Source organism: Gastrolobium bilobum, unplaced genomic scaffold (assembly GCF_033153095.1).
Source record: "Gastrolobium bilobum isolate Gb01-03AN ecotype WA unplaced genomic scaffold, APGP_CSIRO_Gbil_v1 utg12305, whole genome shotgun sequence".
Classification (NCBI taxonomy): domain Eukaryota; kingdom Viridiplantae; phylum Streptophyta; class Magnoliopsida; order Fabales; family Fabaceae; genus Gastrolobium; species Gastrolobium bilobum.
In genome coordinates, this window is record NW_026897743.1 from 212,921 (window position 1) to 234,580 (window position 21,660).

Sequence of the window (21,660 nt, forward strand, 5' to 3'; positions counted from 1 at the left end):
AACAATTTTCAAAAAAAAAAAAAGACACTTCTCTTCATCCATCATCATCGTGTGCTCCATCTTGTTTCTCCACTGTTCTTCCTAGTTCATGCAATTCTCTCTGATTCAAGTGACTCCTCGTTATCCTCAGCATATTTCAGAACTGGTGTTCAAGATATAGATACATCTTATGCTCTTTGGCACTATAGACTTGGTCATCCTCATCATGAAACTTTAAAAACTATATTGAAATCTTGTAACATTCAGTTCAGTAATAAAAGTTCCTTTAATTTCTATCCAACAGGGGTGTTCATCAACCAATCCAAACTGATTCAAACCGCAATAACCGAACCGAAAAACTGATAACCGAATAAATCGAAAACCGAAAAACCGAAAACCGAAAAAAACCACAAATTTTAATTGGATTGGATCAGATTTCAGATTGATTGATGAAAACCGATCCAATCCAAACCGATCAAATCCAAACCGATCAAATCCAAACCGATCCAATATATTAATTTCCCTCTACCTAATTGGGTCTTTTCCCAATCATAACCTAAAAAATTCTAAACCCTAACCCATCAACTAAATCTAAGAAAAAACTTAGTCACATCTCATTAACAAAATTTCATATATGAAAAGCTTCATATCTCATTGTCAAAAAAAAAAAACTATATTGTCGTTTCCTAATGCTTTTGTATTTCAAAAAAAGAAATTACAAAGTCAATATATACAAAAGATGTTATTTGTACAATAATCATGAAACAAATTTTAGGATTTTCAAAAAACCGAAAACCGATCCAATCCAAACCGAAAAAAATTGGATCAGATTAGATCGGATTTGAAAAAAATCCAAACCGAATGGATGATTACATGATCAAACCGAAGGGATTGGATCGGATGATTTTTGCTTCCAAAATCGATCCAATCCAGACCGCGAACACCCCTACTATCCAATATGTTGTATGGGCAAGTCCCATAGACTACCTTCTTCTCCCTCAACTATTGTATATGCTGAACCATTTGACTTGGTGTTTAGTTATCTTTGGGGTCCTGCTCCTATGTTATTTATTTTAAAATCAATTTATAAATTATCTTAATTTTTTATTTATTTTAAAAATGGGGAATACTAATATCATGTTGTAAGATCATAGTATCTTATGTCATAGACATAAAGCATGTGTGACCCATTTATTTATTTATTTATTAAAGAGTGGGACACACATGCTTTGTGTATATGACATGAGATACTAATATCCTACCACATGGGACTAGTCTTTCCCTTTTAAAATATTAGAGTAAATATTTTTTTTGGTCCTCAACAAATTTCATGATGCCCACTTTAGTCCCTAACAAATAAAAAGGCCCGTCGTGGTCCCTAAGAAATTCAAAATGGACCTATTTAGTTGAAATCGTGGTCCCTGACAAATTCAAAAAAGACCCATATTAGTCCTCAAAAGGACTAAAATGAGTCCATTTTGAATTTCTTAGGGACCACGTTGAGCCTTTTTATTTGCTAGGGACTAAAGCGGATATCGTGAAATTTGCTGAGGACCAAAAAATGTATTTACTCAAAATTTAAGATAAACTAAATACGTATTATCAAAATAAGATATTTATTTTCTTTAGATAATTCTATAACGATATCAGGTAAAAGATAGATAAAATAAAATTATATTTGATTTGAATTTATTTTCATGATAAAAATAAGTAAATTTTTAAAGTTTATTTTTATTTATTTGCCTTAAATGCATTAGATGAGGATATAAAATAAAAAAGAGGAAAAATAAAAAAAAATTATATGTATAAAATTATAAGGATAATTGATTCTGTTATTAATTAAAATATAAATAAATTTAAATTTAAATAAATAATTTATATTTTTTGGTACATAATTTTAATTTGTAATATGATAATAATATAAGATAAAAGTTGAGAAAAATAAAAAAATCTATGATATATAAAATCACAAGAAGTCTAAGTAATATATTTTTATAACCACAATGAGAGTAAGTAAGAATTTGAAATTGCATGGGATTAAATAATAAATTATTTAAACACGATGGACTTAAATAACAAATTTAAAATCACAAAAAATCAAATGATAAATTATAAAATCGTAATAGGTGAAAATGAAATTTTTTCAAAAAAATATTAGTACAAGTTTGTAATATTTTATATTCTTAACAAAAGAATTTCTTTAAAAAAAAAAACATAGAAGAAGGCGAGGATGTCAACTTTGAAGACCTGCGATGTTAGTAGTGCAATGTGCAAATTACCGAAATTGTTTTTTTTTTAAAATATTACTACAGCTGTACAAGTTTGTAATATTTATAGTTTTAACATTTTTTTTTTAGAAAAAAACTTCGAAGAAGGTGAAGAAATCAGCTTTGAGGGGCTGCAATATTAGTATTTAGTAGTGCAAATTACCAACAACAACAAAAAATTAACGAAAAAATATTAGTACAAGTTTGTAATATTTTATATTCTTAATTTATTTATTTATTAAAAAAGAAACTTCGAAGAAGGCGAAGAGGTGAACTACGCGTGCTATTTTGTTTACAGAAGACCAACTTTTGTTTCTCCATTCAATTTACTTTACCAAACTGTGTTTCCAAACTTCTCTTGTAGTTTGAGAATTGTGAGCAAAAATCATGGCAAGTCAAGAATCACTGTTGCCCTCTTCTTCCTTTAGCTATCGATTCAAATACGATGTGTTTCTCAGCTTCAGAGGCGAAGATACTCGTCACGGTTTCACTGGCTATCTCTACAAAGCTCTTCATGACAGAGGAATCCACGCATTCATTGATGATAAAGAGCTTCAAAGAGGAGACGAAATCACACCATCACTTGTCAAGGCAATCGAAGATTCCAGGATTGCCATCGCTGTGTTCTCTGAGAACTATGCTTCTTCTTCATTTTGCTTGAACGAACTTGTCCATATCCTTCACTGCATCAAGGAAAAGGGTCGGTTGGTTTTGCCTGTTTTTTATGACGTTGACCCTTCTCACGTGCGACATCAGAGAGGTAGCTATGAAGAAGCACTCGCTACTCTTGAGAAGAGGTTTAAGGATGACAAGGAGAAGGTGCGGAAATGGAGGATGGCTCTGCGTCAAGCTGCTGACTTGTCTGGTTTTCATTTCAAACAACAATGGTAATGTTTTATCTTCTTACGTTTTGTTTCTTTAATTATCATTTGTCTTATGATTGATTTGGTTTAATGTTAATATGAATCATTTAGTATGACTTCACTCAATAATTGGGCAGGAATGAGAATGAATATGAGTTTATTGAGAAGATTGTTAAAATGGTTTCCAACAAGATTAATCGCGCTCCTTTACATGTTGCCGATTATCCGGTTGGATTGGAGTCTAAAGTGCGAGAAGTAATCTCACTTCTCAATGTCGGATCTGATGGAATCCACATGATAGGGATCCATGGAATTGGGGGAATAGGGAAGACAACAGTTGCTCGAGCAATTTATAATGCTATTGCGGAATCATTTGAAGCTTTGTGTTTTCTTGATAATGTAAGAGAAAATTCAATTAAACATGGATTAGAACATATCCAAGAGACACTTATTTCTAAAGTATTCGGAGAGAAGGATATTAAGTTAGCAAGTGTCAAAGAAGGAATTACAATAATAAAGCATAGGCTCCACAGAAAGAAAGTTCTTTTGGTTCTTGATGATGTTGACAAACTGGAGCAGTTGCGGGCAACTTTTGGAGGGCTTGATTGGTTTGGTTGTGGCAGCAAAATCATCATTACAACAAGGGACAGACATCTGCTAACAAGTCATGGGGTTGAGAAAACTTATGAGGTAGATGGGTTGAATAATATAGAAGCTCTTGAATTACTTAGTTGGAATGCTTTCAAAACTGACAGAGTTGATTCGAGTTATGTGGGCATTTTAAACCGTGCAATAAATTTTGCTTCTGGCCTTCCACTGGCATTGGAGGTAATAGGTTCCTACTTGTTTGGGAAAGGGATAGAAGAATGGGAATCTGCATTAGATCAGTATGAGAGAATTCCTAATAAAGAGATCCAAAAGATACTTGAAATAAGTTTTCATTCTTTGGGGGAAAATGAGCAGAAATTTTTTCTTGATATTGCTTGTTTCTTCAAAGGAAATAATTTAGCATATGTCAAAAAATTACTTTATGCTCATCATGGTTTCTGCCCTGAATATGGTATTGGAGTGTTGATTGAAAAATCTCTCATAAAGATTAATGTGGATGGTCATGTAACATTGCATGACCTGATAGAGAATATGGGTAAAGAAATTGTCCGACAGGAAGCACCAGAAGAGCCAGGCAAACGTAGCAGATTATGGTTTCCCGAAGATATAGTTCAAGTTTTAGAGGATAATACGGTAAGACTGATATGGATGGTTTTGTTTTCAAAATTTTACCTTTATTTATCTTCCTTTTTTTATTTTTTATCTCTCTTTTTATTTTTTATCTCTTTTGATTATTATGTGCTGGACACTTAGGTCACTATGTTTATACCTCTGTTTACAATCTTTTGTGGAGTGTGGACAATGTTATTTCACAGTCTGTTGTTTTCCTTTTATGATACTTAATATTCTCTAAAATTTTACCTTTTTTGTTTTCCTTTTATTTCTATTGTTGACAATGTTATTTCGCTGTCTGTTGTTCTCCATACATATACATGCATGTATTACGGTTGACATGTGTTTTTGTCTTTAAAGGGAACTAGTAGTATTCAAACAATAATGCTGGATTTCCCCAAATCTGAAGAAGTAGTTGAATGGGATGGAAACGCCTTCAAGGAGATGAAAAACCTCAAAACACTAATTATTAGAAAAGCTTGTTTTTCGGAAGGTCCCAAACATCTTCCAAATAGTTTGAGAGTACTGGAATGGTGGAGATATCCTTCACCATCTTTACCGTCTAATTTTCATCAAAAGAAAATTGTGATACTAAAGTTACCCGATAGTCGCTCTACTTCAATTGATTTGCTCATGTCAAATAAGGTAAGTATATTATGTTCCTTTCCTTGGTCTTTTATATTAATATATTCATTCTATTATAATTCATTTGATTCCTTTTTTTTTATTTGTGGCAGGAGTTTGTGAATACGAGAGTTTTGAATTTCAATGGATGTCAATGTATTACTGAGATACCTGATGTGTCTGGTGTCCCAAATTTAGAAGAATTATCATTTGGATATTGTGAGAATTTAATTAAAATTCATGAATCGGTTGGATTCCTAAATAAACTTAAAATCTTGAACGCTATTGGTTGCAAGAAGTTTAGGAATTTTCCACCCATCAAGTTGACCTCACTTGAAGGACTCAATCTTTCACATTGTCCTAGTCTTGAGAATTTTCCAGAAATATTGGGAAAGATGGAAAAAATAAAATATCTTAATTTCCGTGACACTCCCATAAAAGAACTGCCATTTTCAATTCAAAACCTCTCTCTGCTTAAAAGTCTAGGGCTGGGGAATTATGAAGGAGTTGTTCAGTTACCAAGGAGCATTTCGATGATGCGAGAACTTAAGGAGTTGAGTGTTGAGAACTGTGAGGTATTGCTTATATCTGAACAGGACGAAGGTGATGCACAAGTGAGCTCATTGGTGTTTGAGCTCATTCACCTTTTGCATTGCAATATATCAGATGAATTCATCCGAAAAGGTTTCCCTTTGTTTGTCAGTGTGCAACAGTTAAAGCTAGAGGAGTGTAATCTCACAATTCTTCCTGCATGCATCAAGGAATGTCTCTATTTGAAGGAAATTATTTTATATTGTTGCGAGAATTTTCGAGAAATTGGAGGGGTTCCACCCAACTTAGAAACATTCTATGCAGAGGAGTGCACATCCTTGAAAGATTTAGACCTCACACTATTTCCTGAATGTCTGACGACACTTATTTTGCATAAATGCAAGAATCTTCAAGAAATTAGATGGATTTCACCCAACATTAGAACTTTGCTTGCAACAGACTGCCCATCCTTGACATCCGAGTGTAGAAGCATGTTACTTAATGAGGTTCTTGTCGTCTTAAGTATTTAATTTGATATTTCATATATTTCATGTTGACTCAAACTATACAGGTGTTGATAAATGTATGAATAAATTATGACTAACAGGGATTGCACGAGGAGGGAGGAGACAAAGTGTTTATCTTGCAAGAAACAAAAATTCCAGAGTGGTTTGAGTATCGTATCAATGGACCGTCAATTTCTTTCTGGTTTCGTAACAAGTTTCCTGCAATATCTCTATGCTTTGTTATTCGACCTGATGGAGATTTTGACACTTTTGAGGTCAATATTGAAGTCAACGGCATTTCAAAAGTTATAGTAGATGATTTCTGTTTGGATTGCATAGCAGAAGATTATACAGTTCTTTATGATATAAAACAGGAAAAATTCTTACCTAGCGAAATTTTTTCTGATATAGAAGAAAATAAATGGAATTATGTGGTGTGTACTTTATTGATATCACAGAGCCTAGAAACAGTGTTTATCAAAGAAAGTGGAATCCATGTATTCAAACAAGGAAGCAGCATGGAGGACATTCAATTTACTGATCCACTCTTGTTGAAAGAAGAGCATAGATAGGTGGACATGGCAGATTCTCAGACAATTTATGCAGCACCAAAATAATTTGGCTTCATTGCCTTTTTTGGAAACAAAAAAATTGGGAAAGGGCATAGAGTTGGTTTCATTGCTTCCACCTCCAGCATCGAAGAATAATGTGAATTGGCATTCAAATTCAATGGTATCAAAGCTGAGAAGTAGCACTCTCAATTTCCAAGGTAAATACATTTGTTGCATTTCTTTCTCGGTATGCTTTCACTATTTCCGAGTTTACTTGCCTTATAATTTCAGTTAGTTGTTTAAGTAATGTAAGAGAAATTGAATTCTATAAGATTATGAATTAGTATGGAAATATAACGAAATAATATTTGCAAATTTTGATTTAACTTGTTTATTTATAAGCTATTTTGGCTTCTTAATTGGGAAAAAGTTACTCAACTTTTTATCATCTCAATAGGCTGTGAAATTGTATCCAGAAAGAGGAAAATGGGTATGTTTTGGACTATGAAGCCTGTGAACCTTGTTGTCCTGCACCTTCAAAAGTGACTTTGAATTCAGCAGTGTCAAACTTTGCTAGTGGTGCTGCCAGTGAAGAAGGTAAACAATTTGGGGGTATTTATTTATGATGAGATTGGATTTTCTAACCATAAGATGCGCATTAAGATTAAGATTCATATTTATTTATCAAAATTATTATTCGAACAAGCAAGCAAGCAAGGTTTAATTATAATGTCAATACCACAAAAGTTTTCAGTCTCTTGACAGTACCTCTCCCAAGATTACCATATGAATTCAACTGTACTGTACTGACGACTGGTAAAAATAAAGCAAAAACATTACTGACTTACATATATTCAGCATGCAAGGATGATTAGTCAAACTTATAAATTGAATATCTCACCATCTGAATAAGTTTTTATTGGTAAGTTTACCACTACCAATGCTTCTGTTTTATTAATTTATTATTTTTTAATTGGCTACAAGTTATAACTACACCATTCTGATGCTTGCATTAAAACTCATACTCTAAATTGTCATGCTTCAGGAGAATCTTCTCAAAACCCAGGTTTTGCATAGACACAATATTCAGGACCCTAGCAGACAAGAAACACACCTAAAAACGTTTTGCAGTGTTGTCAACCACAATTGATGTGTCTTTCAAAAATTGAGTTAAGTCAAGATGATGTAGAAAAAGAAGCATTTTATGCTTCTCTTGAAGATGAGACCCATGTTCTTTCAGGTTTGCATGATAAATCGGCCACCACTGCTCCAAATGAAGAGACCTGGGAAGCATTGAAATTAGTACAAGACTTCATCTCCAATGATGCCTCAGTTTTTCTGCATACTAAGCAAATGTAGTATCATGAAAACTAGGAATATGAGGAGAAATGAGAGCATTGATATCAGAAGCTTCAAGGTGCTTGCACATTGGAGATTGAAGTAGTAGGAAAATTTAGTCCACTGCATCTGAGTTTGCTGAGAGCTGATCTGGAAATAACATGAACCACTTCAGGGAAGTTGTGGCATTAGACAAAGAGCTTCTTCAAAAGTTAGCCTATATGGAGGAAAACAAAAAAGGAGCTAGAAGAGCAAATCAATGCTATAAAAGCTAACATCTCATAAGAGAAGGAAAGACAATAACACAAACTATTACTGCCCTGTGCATAAATAATATGGTTATAGGTTTTTGAAGTCTTTTTGTTGTTGATTGACTAGTTGTGTCACAATTTTATGCTACTTTCAAAGGTTAATTAAATTCTTGTTCTTTGCAAGAACGAGCATATGCAGTTAACGTTATTAACTCACACATATATGCACACAGGCTACATGTTATCAGTTTAAAGGAATAATATAACTTAATTATAATGCAGGTTGAGAGATATAAGATCATAGTTTATCTTAAAATCGTCTATACATATCCATAATGGAAGGTAGACGCCGGGTGATCAAATAAGGACATCTATTCTATCAACAGAAAAAAAAAAAAAAACAATACGGAGATCTATTACTCTAATTCCAAAACTTCCAATTCCAAACGATGATGCTGTAGCTAATAAATTAAGGATTTGTAACCGAGGGTGTCACAATTATTAATCAAGGAATATTTAATATTTTTTATAAAATATTTCTAACTAATTAAAAACTTAATAAATTTAAGTTTTCATTATATTAAATGATAATTGTCCAAGACACTATGTTTTTATGGTTAAAAAGAGTTCAAATAATTATTAAAATAGTTAATAATGTAGTGCCAAAATAATAAAACAGTAAAACAGAATAAATTGCCAACAAATAGATAAGATTCTAAATATTTGTTGTTGTTTCAGGTTGTTTAGACTAGAATAACAAAGTACCAATACGATAAGGACGAGGCAACAGTGAATCCGCGGAGCATGAAGAAAATCAGGAATTAAATAAATAATAAATGAAAAAATGTAACGCTCGCTCCACTGCTCGCTGAAGCGAGCAAGTGAGCGAGCAAAATATTGAAGCTCGCCATACTCCTCGCTCAAGCGAGTGAGTAGGTGACAAGCAAAAAAAATTGCTCGCTGAGCAGCTAGCTTCAGCGCGCTTCTCAGCGAGGGGGTTCAGAAATCAGAAGCCCAAAATTTCACCTTTAAATACAACGCAAAGGAAGTGTGAAAGGGATTCTGGAACGCGAAGGAAAAGTCGGAGATGAGACGAAGCGAAGGAAGGAGCGGAAGAGAACACTGGATCGTTGCACAGGAGAAGGAAAGAAGCACTTCTGCATCATTGATCATCACTTTTAGACAAGTTTTATCATGAACTCAATTTCTTTTATTGTATATTTTAATTCTGTCTAGCTAAATTACTCTTAGGGCATGTTTGGTGCATAGTATAAGATAAGGCCTGATGGTATAAGACCTGATAGTATAAGGCCTAATTGAATTTTAATACTATTCAGCGTTTAACACGATATTGTATAAAATAATATATTGTATAAGATAATATCATCTAGTATTTGGTAATGCATTGTATAATACTATATAAGATAAAAATAAATATTTTTAATAAAAATATCCTTTAATAAAGAATTTATATAATTCTTCAAAAAATGTCATATGATATTAATTTTTATAAAAATTTATTGATCAGTATGTCCAAAATATAAATTAATTTTTATAAAAATAAAAAATATTCAATATTTTAAAAATTAATATATTGAAAAATTAATTTTTATTTTAATATATTAATATTAAAATAATATATTAATTTTTAAAAATTGCACTGGTCAATGATGTTAATACACTAACCTCTTTTCAGGCCTTATCGCTCTCCCTTAGGCTGGATTAAGTTATACATCGTTTTGATGTATTAAGAAATTCTGCTGTATAAGCTTATACTATACGATGGTCACACCAAACAACTTAAAATGTCATAACGTATAGTATAAACTTATACTATCATGCCTTATACGTCACATAAAACAGGCCCTTAGTAGTTAGGAAGATACAAAACCAATGGGTTCTTAGTTGATGTTTGTTTATTTCTTATGAATTACATTCTTGCTTTTGAATTATGCAATCAATCTGATATTTATGATTAGTTTTATTTATGACTTGATCACCGTAGATAAATATATGAGTCATATATGACAATAGGGATGCTGGTATATGATTCTGATTGGTTGATTGCTGGAATTTGCATGATCTAGGGATAAACTTGTGGATTTTATAACTGTGAGTTCTTGCGTTAATGCTTATTTTATAAAAAAAGTACTAAGGGATTAGGCAATGGATTAGAATAAAGGATTAGATTACCAAGGGATTGAGATTTAGTCAATTGTAGAAAGAGCTGTTAATAATTTGATCTTGAATGTAATAATATGAACAAACAAACTCGTTAAGAAAGGGGAAGTTGAATCCTAACTACGCCTTTTATTGAAAACTTAAATCAATTTTTAGCTTTAATTAATTCTGAATCTAATTTCTAAAATATTAAAAACCAAAAATAGTTTTGTAAATTTTGCTTTTAATTTAATCACAATATTCTCAAGAAAACCTTTAATGATCGATCCAACTTTAGTTAAATAAATAAATTATTGCTTAGTCATCAGTCCTCGTGGGATCGACAACTTTCTTATCACTTTATTACTTGTACGACCGGTGCACTTGCCGAGTTCGTCAACATTAAACTTTGTTTTGATTTAACAATCTTTTTAAGAGCTTTATTAATCTCATGTTATAGGAGAGTAGTTCTTTCTTACCATAGACACAATTATGAGTGGGGCCCACTCATTTATAAAAAATAAAAATTGAGCTACACGAAAATCGATGGATGTGTAGGAAAAGAGATACTCTCCAATAACATAAGTAATTTTTTCTTTTTTCTTTTTTAATTCATTAACCAATACTTTACAAAATCTAATATATTAAACCGAATAATATTCTTTATTTCATAAATGATGTGAAGGGTTGATATTATCTCACCATTAGTTTGTTTATAACAGTGTTTTAAAACTCCACCCCACCCCCGAGTTGACCCGGATCAACTCTGACCCCTCCCCTCTAAGAGTTGGGGTCACAAGTTGGACCCTATATGCATATCGACCCCTTCGATCCCCAAAACCCGGCCTGGTTTCAATGACTCCCGAGTCGGAGGGGTTAAAAAGGGTCACTGCATGTTTTTTTAATCCCATGAAACAACATCTTTTTATTAAAAAAATAAAATAAAAATACTTGCAAACCTAAATCTAATCGTTTTCTTCTCTCCCAGCGACCTAGACGTTTTTAATCTCCACCTCGCTGCCGTGAATCTTCTAGAAAAGGTAAGAATTTTACCCATTCAAATGAAATTCTTACGGTCGTCGATGAAAAATAAAAACTCATTCTTACTTCCTTTAAATTTTCCTTTGTCAGACACCTTCTCAAAAGAAGCAGAACCGGGTCAACATAGTGACCCCATTAGAATATGAGTTTTGTACTTTGGTATCTTGATACTTTAATTAGGTTGTGTAATATTCACTTGTGGTTGTAATTGGTGAATTATGTTAAGTATATTTTAAATATTTGATTATTGGTGATTTATTTTTTAATATTTTTATATAGGATATGCATATTTATATTTTTAATATATAAAATCGGGTCAGTGTAGTGACCCCGTGACCCCCCGGTTAAACCCATGACCCCTGACCCCTGACTTTGGCCGGGTCGATGGCCGGGCCAGATTTTTAAACACTGGTTTATAGATGGTTCAAAGACTAGAGAGAAAAAAAGTTAGAAGAAAGTATCACCATTTATTTATGAGAAAAATATTTTGTCCTTTTAAAAGATAGTTATTTTAGTTAAAACTGGTATTTTTATTTTAAAATTTAAATTTTAAAAAAATCTCTTACTTTCTCCCCCATGATTTTCGTTGTGTATCTCATTTTCTCACTTAAAATGACACAATTCTATATTCTTTAAAAAAACAAACACCAATCCCTTAATTTATTTGAATCATTTAGGGTGTGCATGACAACCTTCCCGGAACTTTTTTTTTTTAATTTCTGTTCTCGAGAACAGAAATGGATAGAAAATGCGTTTGGTAAAACCAGTTTATTTTTTTGTTCCCGGGATGAACCGATTTAATTTTTGTGCTGGGGAACAGGAAAAAAAAATAAAAAAAGCTCTGCTTTTTTGTTCCTAGGCACAAAATGAGAAACATTTATTTCTTTCCATTACTCTCCACCAAACCACCACTATCATCATCATCATCATCATCCCGACACGACCACCGCAACCATCCGTCGCCGTCATTATACCAACAATGTCGTCGTCACCACCAAGACGACGACGACGATGCCACCGCTACCATCACAACAACGATGCCATCGCCACCACTTCCACCATTATCATCATCGCCACCATCGCACCACTACCATCACTGTCACCACCAGCACCGTCATTGCCATCACCATAACACCACCACTTCCACCACTGTCACTAACCACCACTACCATCGCCGCAGCCACTGCCATTACCACCACCACCATCACCGACCACCACTATCATCATCGCAGCCACCGCCACACCACCTCCACCATTGCCATCACCATGCCATTGCCACCACCACGACGCCACCATTTCCACCACCGTCACTAACCATTATTACCATCGCCGCAGCCACTACCACCACCACCGCCGCCGCCGTAGCCACTGTCATCATCACCACCACCACCATCACTGCAATCACTGCCATCTCCGCCACCACTACCATCATCGTCACCACCACCACTATCATCGCCATCACCACGCCATTGCCACCACCACTTCCACCACCGTCACTAACCACTACTATCATCACCGCAGCCACTGCCATTACCACCACCATCACCGCAACCACTGTTGTCACCACCACCACCACCACTACCACGCCACCGCCACCGCCACCATCTTTGCAGCCACTGTCATCACCACCACAACCACCATTACCACCACCACTATACCGTCAACATTACCACTACTATTACCGCAGCCACTGCCGCCACTACCACTACCATCACCACACCATCACCACTACTACCGCCGCCACCACCATCGCCACCATTACCACCTCCACCACCGCCATCACAACACCATATGTAAAGGAAATTGGTAATGCAAAAAAAATTATGCTTAATAGGAATTACTTTTTATTATATTATTTGTTGTATTATCAAACGCAATTCTCACTCTCAGAATAAAAATAGAACATGTTATCAAACATATATTTTTTCTCAGAAACTGTTTCAAGACACAGAAATAGAAAAGAATTGTTTCTTTTCAGAAATAGTGCCAGAGAACAGAAAAGTTGTCATACACACCCTTAATATTTGAGAATTCATTCTCATCCCTTAAAGATAGGTGCATGAATGAACCTTACAAAATAGTTGTAATAGATAGAAAAAATATTAGAATAAAAAGTGAAAAAAGAAGAATTATTTATTTATCTATAAATAGCTAAAATTGTCTTACATAACCTAATTCTATTAAATGAAACATGAGAAAATTGCAATGAGATGATCCATCCCCTACTATTCATTGATAACTTGTAAGAATGTAAGAGTATCATTCTTGTTGTGAAATGATGAGCTATTTATTATTGTTGTTTGTTTTACCGGCAGCCTAAGCATAAAAGCCAACTCTGTTGACCATTTTGTTGTTTGCTCCCCATGACATGTTTAAATATGCTCCTGCCCATTATGTCCACATTTGCAACATGTTGGCAAGAAGCATGCGCGTTCAAGCACTATGTCGGATATACTAAACGCCTCCTTAGTTAATGGGGCCAATACCTAGTGGGCCTATGTCGGATATACTATCCAGATCAAAAACTATGAAATTTTATTTAAAATTATACATAGAGATAAATTTGATGGTAATTCTTATACAATTGTGTGCGAAAATTATACATGAACTCAACCATTCAAAAAGTTAAGTGCATGCGATATACTAATAAGTAATTTACAACGAAAGTACGTTGATAGTAACGTGTAAGAATTTATTTGTATAAACAACTTGGCCAAAAAAAAAAAAGCGCCTTAAGTTTTCATTGCATTCGACTTCCAATATTTCTTAGCATTATTCATGGCATAGGACACAATATTTGGCGTCTAAGGATTAAAATGGACAAATGTTAGTTTCTATGTCAAGAAAGGGCTACAGAAATTAACGTTGTTGGGTAGTGTATTACTACTCTATTGTCTTTCTTTCAAGTTTCGTGTCTGTATTTTCCGTCCTCATATTTTCATAGTGACTTTTATCTAGGGGTGAAAGTGGGCTGAGTTGGGTCGAGGTATATCTCGAAAAGTCTAAATTTATGTCATAAAATTTTAATTTGACCTGGTCTAATAGCATAATACGAGTCTTATTGTTAGCTTGATATGACTCATTTATAAAAATAAAATAAAAAATAGTATGCTCTGGTCTATTAGCCTGTTAATTAAAAATTTCAAGTAGAATATGAATCTGTTGTAAATATTGGTTATTTAATTATTATTATTTGTTGTATTGGGCCAAGCTCATTAGGTCAAGTATTAAGTTTTTCATTCTATATAAATAGAGACCTCTTTGTACAGATTATTTACACAATTCAATAATATTTTAAATACTCTTTTCTTTCAAGTTGGTATCAAAGCTCTCGATCCTAAGGGCTCTGCTTCCGCGCCTACGAAACTTTTTATTTTATTTTATTTTTTTTCGTCTCTCGCTGCCATCAGCTGCCACCAAAATTTTTTTTCCGGGAACCTCTTGGACCGAGAAGCCACTGTTCTTTTTTTCAAGTTGGTACAAATTATGCCACTAACTTGCGTGGAGCTTCTGCTGAATTGAGTTCTTCTGACTCCAGATCTGAAGCTTGATGTTCGTTTTATCATGGATAGATGCCAGTTTCATTTTTTTATGGCAGATGGCTAGTAACATTCTTCCCCGTGAAAGGTGCTGCGCAATTTCATCTCTTGGGGTATTTTGATCCGTTTTTCTTTCAAGAGGGTTTGATTCTACATGATAAAGTTTATGATGTTTTTGGTCAATTTTACGAAAAAGGGAAATTAAAAGTAAAAAAAAAAAACATAAAAACACAGCACCTTGGAGCTTTGTTGTTTTCTGGATCTGTGTTGTTTTCTCAGATCGGACATTGTTTGGTATTTTTTTTCATATTTTTTGGCTTCTTGAAGCTTTTCTTTGACCATTTTTTGTGCAGTATGACCTCTTCTCAAAGGAGTTCCTTTACAAAGTTTTATGATGATGCATCTTCTAGACCTAAGAGAGATGATCAATGGTGTTCGTATTGTAAAAGAACAGGTCATATTAAGGATTTATGCTTTCGCCTCCATGGAAAGCAAACTGTCTTAGAAAAGATGGCAAGGATGCGTGGTCAAGCGCATTTTACTTCCTTTGAAATAACTCCTGCACCTAATGAGACCCAACCTTCATTTCGTCCAGATGAATTGGAACGGCTCCGAACCATCCTTGATTATCTGAGTAAGCCATCTGATACTAGTGTTTTGCCTATGACTGGTATGAGCTCCAAAACTCATTCTTTCCTTTCTTCATGTAATGATTTTAAACATTCTTGGGTTGTTGATTCTGGTGCTACTGATCATATGGCTTGTTGTGCTGACTCCTTTACTTCTTATCATCCTACCATTGGAACTCATACCATAGCCATAGCTGATGGCTCACATACATCAGTTGCGGGTTCTGGTGACATAAACTTACAGCAGTCCTTACATCTTAAAGATGCTCTTTATGTTCCTAAACTCTCCACGAATCTTTTTTCTATTCATAAAATTACAAAAGATTTGAATTGTACTGTCACATTCTTCCCTACCCATTGTGTTTTTCAGGATCTCGCCACGGGGAAGACGATTGGTAGTGCTAAAGAGCAAGGTGGGCTATACTATCTGGTGTCACAATCTCCCAAAAATAAAGTAACAGATCACATCTTCATGTCTCATGGTCAATCAACTGCTGATTCTTTGATTTGGCTTCATCATAAGCGTTTGGGACATTCTCCTTTTAGTTTACTCAAGTCTTTATTTCCATCATTGTTTTTGTCTAAGTCTGTTGAGTCTTTTCATTGTGATGTTTGTGAGTTTGCTAAGCATCATCGTGTGTCTTTTCATTCTAGTAGTACTAAGAGTGTTGAACCTTTTGATCTTATTCATTCTGATGTTTGGGGTCCTTCTAAAGTCCCTCATGCTTTTGGAAATAGATGGTTTGTTTCTTTTATTGATGATTGCACTCGAGTAACTTGGGTTTACTTAATGCGTGAAAAGTCTAAGGTACCACATGTGTTCTTTCAATTTTATAAAATGGTTGAGACCCAATTTGGTAAAAAAATCAAGAGACTAAGAACAGATAATGGTATCGAATATGTTAATCACAGTTTTTCCCAATTTATACGATATAACGGTATGATTCATGAACTTACTTGTGTTGACACCCCTCAACAGAATGGGGTTGCTGAAAGAAAAAATCGTCACCTTCTTGAAGTGGCTCGTGCATTAATGTTTCAGACATATGTACCCAAATACTATTGGGGAGATGCTATTCTTACTGCAGCATTCTTCATCAACCGCTTACCCACTCGGGTATTTGACCATGTAAGTCCTATTCACTCCATAACTTCTTTTTTCCCTTCTATTCCAACTATGAGTCTTCTGAAAGTAGAATTGGCCTTGAAGGCCGAAACATGCGTGAGGGAAAAACAAAATTTTTCGCAAGCGGAACACACATGCATATCAAGATACATACTTTAAGACGTATGTCATACCTTGTTCGTGAAAACTCAAGATGATCAAGGTAGGTCTGAAGGGTACAGACCCTCTAACGTTGATCCACACCACCCGCGTCTAGATACAGGAACTCCTTCTAGTAAGGCCGCCAATTGATCACCACAATAAGGCTTGCTATGCGCTTAGTGTGTGATGCAGGAGGCTAGGTAAAAGTGTTTAGAGGATTGAAGTGTTCTAAGAGAAAACCTCACAAGAGGGCGCATAGATGAGTAGAGAAAGGCTTGGCTTTTCAAAAAAACCTAAGGAGGAACTAACTTCACATTAAGCACACAAGAGGAGCCTTTTAAGTTTCAAAAACAAATCAGATTTTTCTCCCAAAAATCTAATCAAAGTGGCGCCCTATGGGGAGAGAATAATTGGAGTTGTTGCATTTCAAAAATTGCCAACAACATCCCAGAATATTCTCATGAGACTAAGTTCAAAATCTAGTCAGAAATCTGATCATGAATCATCATATAATCAGCTATATGGTGCGCCCCATATAGACTAAAAGGTGACCAGATACATTTGAGTTAGTTGCATTTCAAACTTAAATCAACTCACTCAAATATTCTCCCAACAGACCGTATCTTCTGGAGCTGATTTTGATGATCAAATCTAGACATAATCAGGGCCCCATTATCCTTGGATTATGTCCAAAAGATCTCCTCCTGATATATTCCAACAAGATCTCATCTTATCCTTTTGTTATGAAACAACTTTTCATAGCCAATTCAAATTCGAATTTCAAACATTTGAATTCAAACTTTCAAACACTTAAATTTTAAATTCAAATTCAAATTCTAAATTCAAATTCAAATTTCAAAATTCAAAATTCAAATTTCAAATTTCAAAATTCAAATTCAAATTACAAATTTCAAATTTCAAATTTCAAATTTCAAATTCAAAATTCGAATTTCAAAATTTAAATTCAAAATTCAAATTTCAAATTTCAAATTCAAAATTCAAAATTTAAACATTTGATAATTAATTTAACTAATTAAATTAATTAGTAATGTCTTGGACTATTCAAGCCCATTACTTTGATCCATGTGCCCTCCACCCTATCTGTGGAGTTCCAAACTACTTCTTGGGCTAATAACAATTGTTAGGCCCAATACCTTTAATGCTAGAGCATCTAGAAAATTAGGTGTTAGTGTATGACCCATTAGGTCCAACATAGCCACTGACATAAATGGGTTTGGGCCCAATAAGCCCACAACCCATCTAATGACAACACAGAGCAATAGCAATGCTTTGTTGCCCCAGAACTAGTTAGATTAATGACTTGATCATCCTATTACACATATTTGGTTGCCGTATATATTTCCTTTCGTCTCGGTTACCTTCCCATAAAACCTAGGGTAAGGAAGCGTATTAACCCCTGCGGTTTAGGGTAAGCTTTATTCGAAATAGGGAATCTTCAATTTACAGACTCTAAAGGCAGATAATCTCATGATCTCTTTTACTATGCATAGATTCCCGAGTCCCTGTAAATGTCATCCCAATTTCTCCAGTTTACAGATAACCTAATCTCTCACAGAAATTTGACGAATTCCTTCGGCTTATCACCGTAGCCCTGTGTTCTTTCAGGACAAGCCCAACAGTATACCTATGAGTCTCCATGTTTCAGGCAGACGAGGTGCACAATCAAAGCATGCCTTCTAAAACACAGTCTAGGTAATAACTTCTGGTCTTAGGAAAGACATACCCAAATATAAAGAGACTACTCTAATGATACTCTCTGTGGGAGTTCCTCATAGAGTCTCTTTGTGGGTCTGTTCAGTGCGAGCTATACCCTTATAGGTGCACTCACGACTTTAGCTAAGACATCTCCATATCTGTAGCTCATGAGGTCTTTACCTTGCATCCAAATACAAGTAGATAAATCGTGCTAGTCTTACCCGAGATCACTGATCCCCATTCTCAGTGTCTCTAGACTAGGAACATAAAATTAGGAATAAACATGCAGTATCCTTGAATTCTCATGATCGTGATCTCATCACAGATACTCAAGAGATACCTATTTTATTCCAAGGGATTTATCCAGTTACTCATATAAATATTAATAGTAATATTGAGACAAAATATGAAACAGGATAAATATTGCTTTTATTTACGACAATATAAAAGGTCTACATATGTCCTAATCTAATCAAAAGATTGTCTCTAGGACATCCATATACTAACATCTTCCTCCACGAGTGTTTGGGTGTGTTGCTTTTGTTCATGTTCATAAACATCATCGCAGTAAATTGGACCCTAGGGCTATTAAATGTGTTTTTCTTGGTTATGTTCCTGATAAGAAGGGCTACAAGTGCTATCACCCTGGTAGTAGAAATTTTTTTGTTTCTATGGATGTTACATTTCAGGAATCTGAGTCCTTTTTCCAAGGACCTCATCTTCAGGGGGAGAATCCTTCACCAGAAAGGTCATCACCTCCCTTCTTTGAGTCTTTAGTGTCTACTTTTTACCTGTGTCAGTGTATCCTCTTCTTGTCCCTATTGTTCCTATTCCTTCTGTGTCTGATCCTTCTGTGAGTGATCCTTCTATGACTGATACATCAAGTTCACCAGAGATACAAAAGATTATGACACCTGAGTTGGTATATCAAAGAAGGAAACAACCCACATTGCCTCAGCAGCAACTGCAATCGTCTGAACCACTGGTAAGTCCTGATTCTCATATTTTCGATCTTGATGTTAATACTTCTGATGACTTACCCATTACTACTCATTCTTATGATTTACCCATTGCTCTTAGAAAAGGAAAAAGATTTTATCCCAAGAAATCTTGTTCCTCCTGTCCCTCTTGTACTCAATACCCTATCTCCCATTTTGTTTCCTCTGCTAATCTTTCTGTGTAGCACAAAAGCTTTGTTTCAGCACTAGATTCTGTTTCAATCCCAAAATCAGTACATGAAGCCTTGAAAGATGGGAATTGGGCTCAAGCCATGCAAGAAGAGATGAATGCGTTGGAGAAAAATAAAACATGGGAGGTTATTGATAGACCTAACGGAAAGAAAGCAGTGGGGTGCAGATGGGTTTATGCCCTTAAATATAATTCTGATGGAACTCTTGAAAGATACAAGGCTCGATTAGTCGCCAAAGATTACACTCAAACCTATGGCATTGATTATGAAGAAACCTTTGCTCTAGTTGCAAAGATGAATACGGTGAGAGTCTTGTTATCCCTTGCTGCCCATTACAATTGGGATATAAATCAATTTGATGTGAAAAATGTATTCTTGAATGGTGAGTTAGAAGAAGAAGTCTACATGGAAATCCCGCCTGGTTTTGATTCTGTGAAGGGAGAAAATAAAGTTTGTAGATTAAAAAAGGCCTTGTATGGATTGAAGCAGTCACCTTGTGCCTGCCTGGTTTGGAAGGTTTACTAAGGTTATGATGACCTTAGGATACAGACAGAGTCAAGGAGATCACACTATTTTCTTCAAGCACTCCCAAAATGGGAAGCTTACTGTGCTCCTTGTATATGTTGATGATATTATTATCACAAGTGATGATTTTATGGAGAGACGGATTCTGCAAACACGACTTACCTCTGAGTTTGAAGTCAAAGACCTTGGGAAACTGAGATATTTCCTAGGGATAGAAGTAGCTCATTCAAGCAAAGAAATTTTTATCAGCCAGAGGAAATATGTTCTTGATCTTCTCAAAGAAACAGGAAAGCTCGGGTGTAAACCCTCTAATACTCCTATTGAGCAGAATCACAAGATAGGCTACGAAGAGGAGAATCATCCAGTTGATAAAGGACAATATCAACGGCTAGTTGGAAAATTGATATATCTGGCTCATACTAGACCAGACCTAGCTTATGCTGTTAGTGTTGTCAGTCAGTTTATGCACGATCCAAAGGAGAAACACATGCAGGTAGTAGAGAGAATTCTTCAGTATCTTAAAGCTACTCCTGGTAAAGGATTGTTATTCCGACGTGATGGCAATCTCTCTTTAGAAGTCTACACTGATGCTGATTATGTTGGATCCGTGACTGACCGTCGATCTACCACTGGTTATTGCATGTTTCTCTGTGATAACTTAGTGACATGGAGAAGTAAGAAACAAGATGTGGTTGCCAGATCAAGTGCAGAAGCTGAATTTCGAGCTATGGCTCAAGGCATTTGTGAGTTACTGTGGCTGAAAATTGTACTTGATGATCTCAAAATAAAATGTGAGGGACTTATGAAGCTGCTATGTGACAATAAATCCACTATTTGTATAGCTCATAATCTGGTTCAACATGATCGGACTAAACATATTGAGATCGACTGCCATTTCATCAAAGAGAAACTTGATAGCGGGTTGATTACCACTCCATACATTCCCATTGGGCATCAATTGGCTGATCTATTAACAAAGGGACTTCCTCCAGACAGATCTCAAGAACTTACTAGCAAGCTGAGAATGATAAATATCCATTCCTCAGCTTGAGGGGGAGTGTTGTAAATATTGGTTATTTAATTATTATTATTTGTTGTATTGGGCCAAGCCCATTATGTCAAGTATTAGGTTTTTCATTCTCTATAAATAGAGACCTCTTTGTACAGATTATTTACACAATTCAATAATATTTTAAATACCTTTTTCTTTCAAGTGAATCAACTTTACAAAATACTCAAATTCTGTTGTTAAAATAAAAATCACAATTTCAACATTCAAACAAAACCATGAATCATACCAACAACTTATCACAATATGCATTTAAGTCAATTTCAAAAGTAAAATGTCCAAACTAAATAACATATATTTTATCAAATCCAACAAATTAATACATACTATGTAAATTAAAATAACTGCATGAATCCAACAAATACATCATTCATGATGTTTGTAGTAGCCAAAA

General features: G+C 34.7%; 1 protein-coding gene across 1 annotated transcript; it reads left to right on the plus strand.

Annotated features, from left to right (window-relative positions):
• Positions 1–2,555: 2,555 nt before the first annotated feature.
• Positions 2,556–8,271, plus strand: LOC133309697 (disease resistance protein RUN1-like). Its single transcript, XM_061510486.1, has 7 exons — positions 2,556–3,133; positions 3,247–4,351; positions 4,691–4,975; positions 5,068–5,991; positions 6,093–6,760; positions 7,000–7,139; positions 7,588–8,271. The coding sequence occupies exons 1-5, from the start codon at positions 2,634–2,636 to the stop codon at positions 6,561–6,563; spliced, it is 3,285 nt and encodes a 1,094-aa protein (XP_061366470.1). The 5' UTR covers positions 2,556–2,633; the 3' UTR covers positions 6,564–6,760; positions 7,000–7,139; positions 7,588–8,271.
• The last annotated feature ends 13,389 nt before the right edge of the window (positions 8,272–21,660 follow it).

Coding starts and splice junctions, on each gene's coding strand:
- LOC133309697 (XM_061510486.1), top strand. CDS start 2,634: ATGGCAAGTCAAGAATCACTGTTGCCCTCTTCTTCCTTTAGCTATCGA. Junction 4,976..5,067: donor ATTTGCTCATGTCAAATAAG/GTAAGTATATTA, acceptor TATTTGTGGCAG/GAGTTTGTGAATACGAGAGT. Junction 5,992..6,092: donor GAAGCATGTTACTTAATGAG/GTTCTTGTCGTC, acceptor TATGACTAACAG/GGATTGCACGAGGAGGGAGG.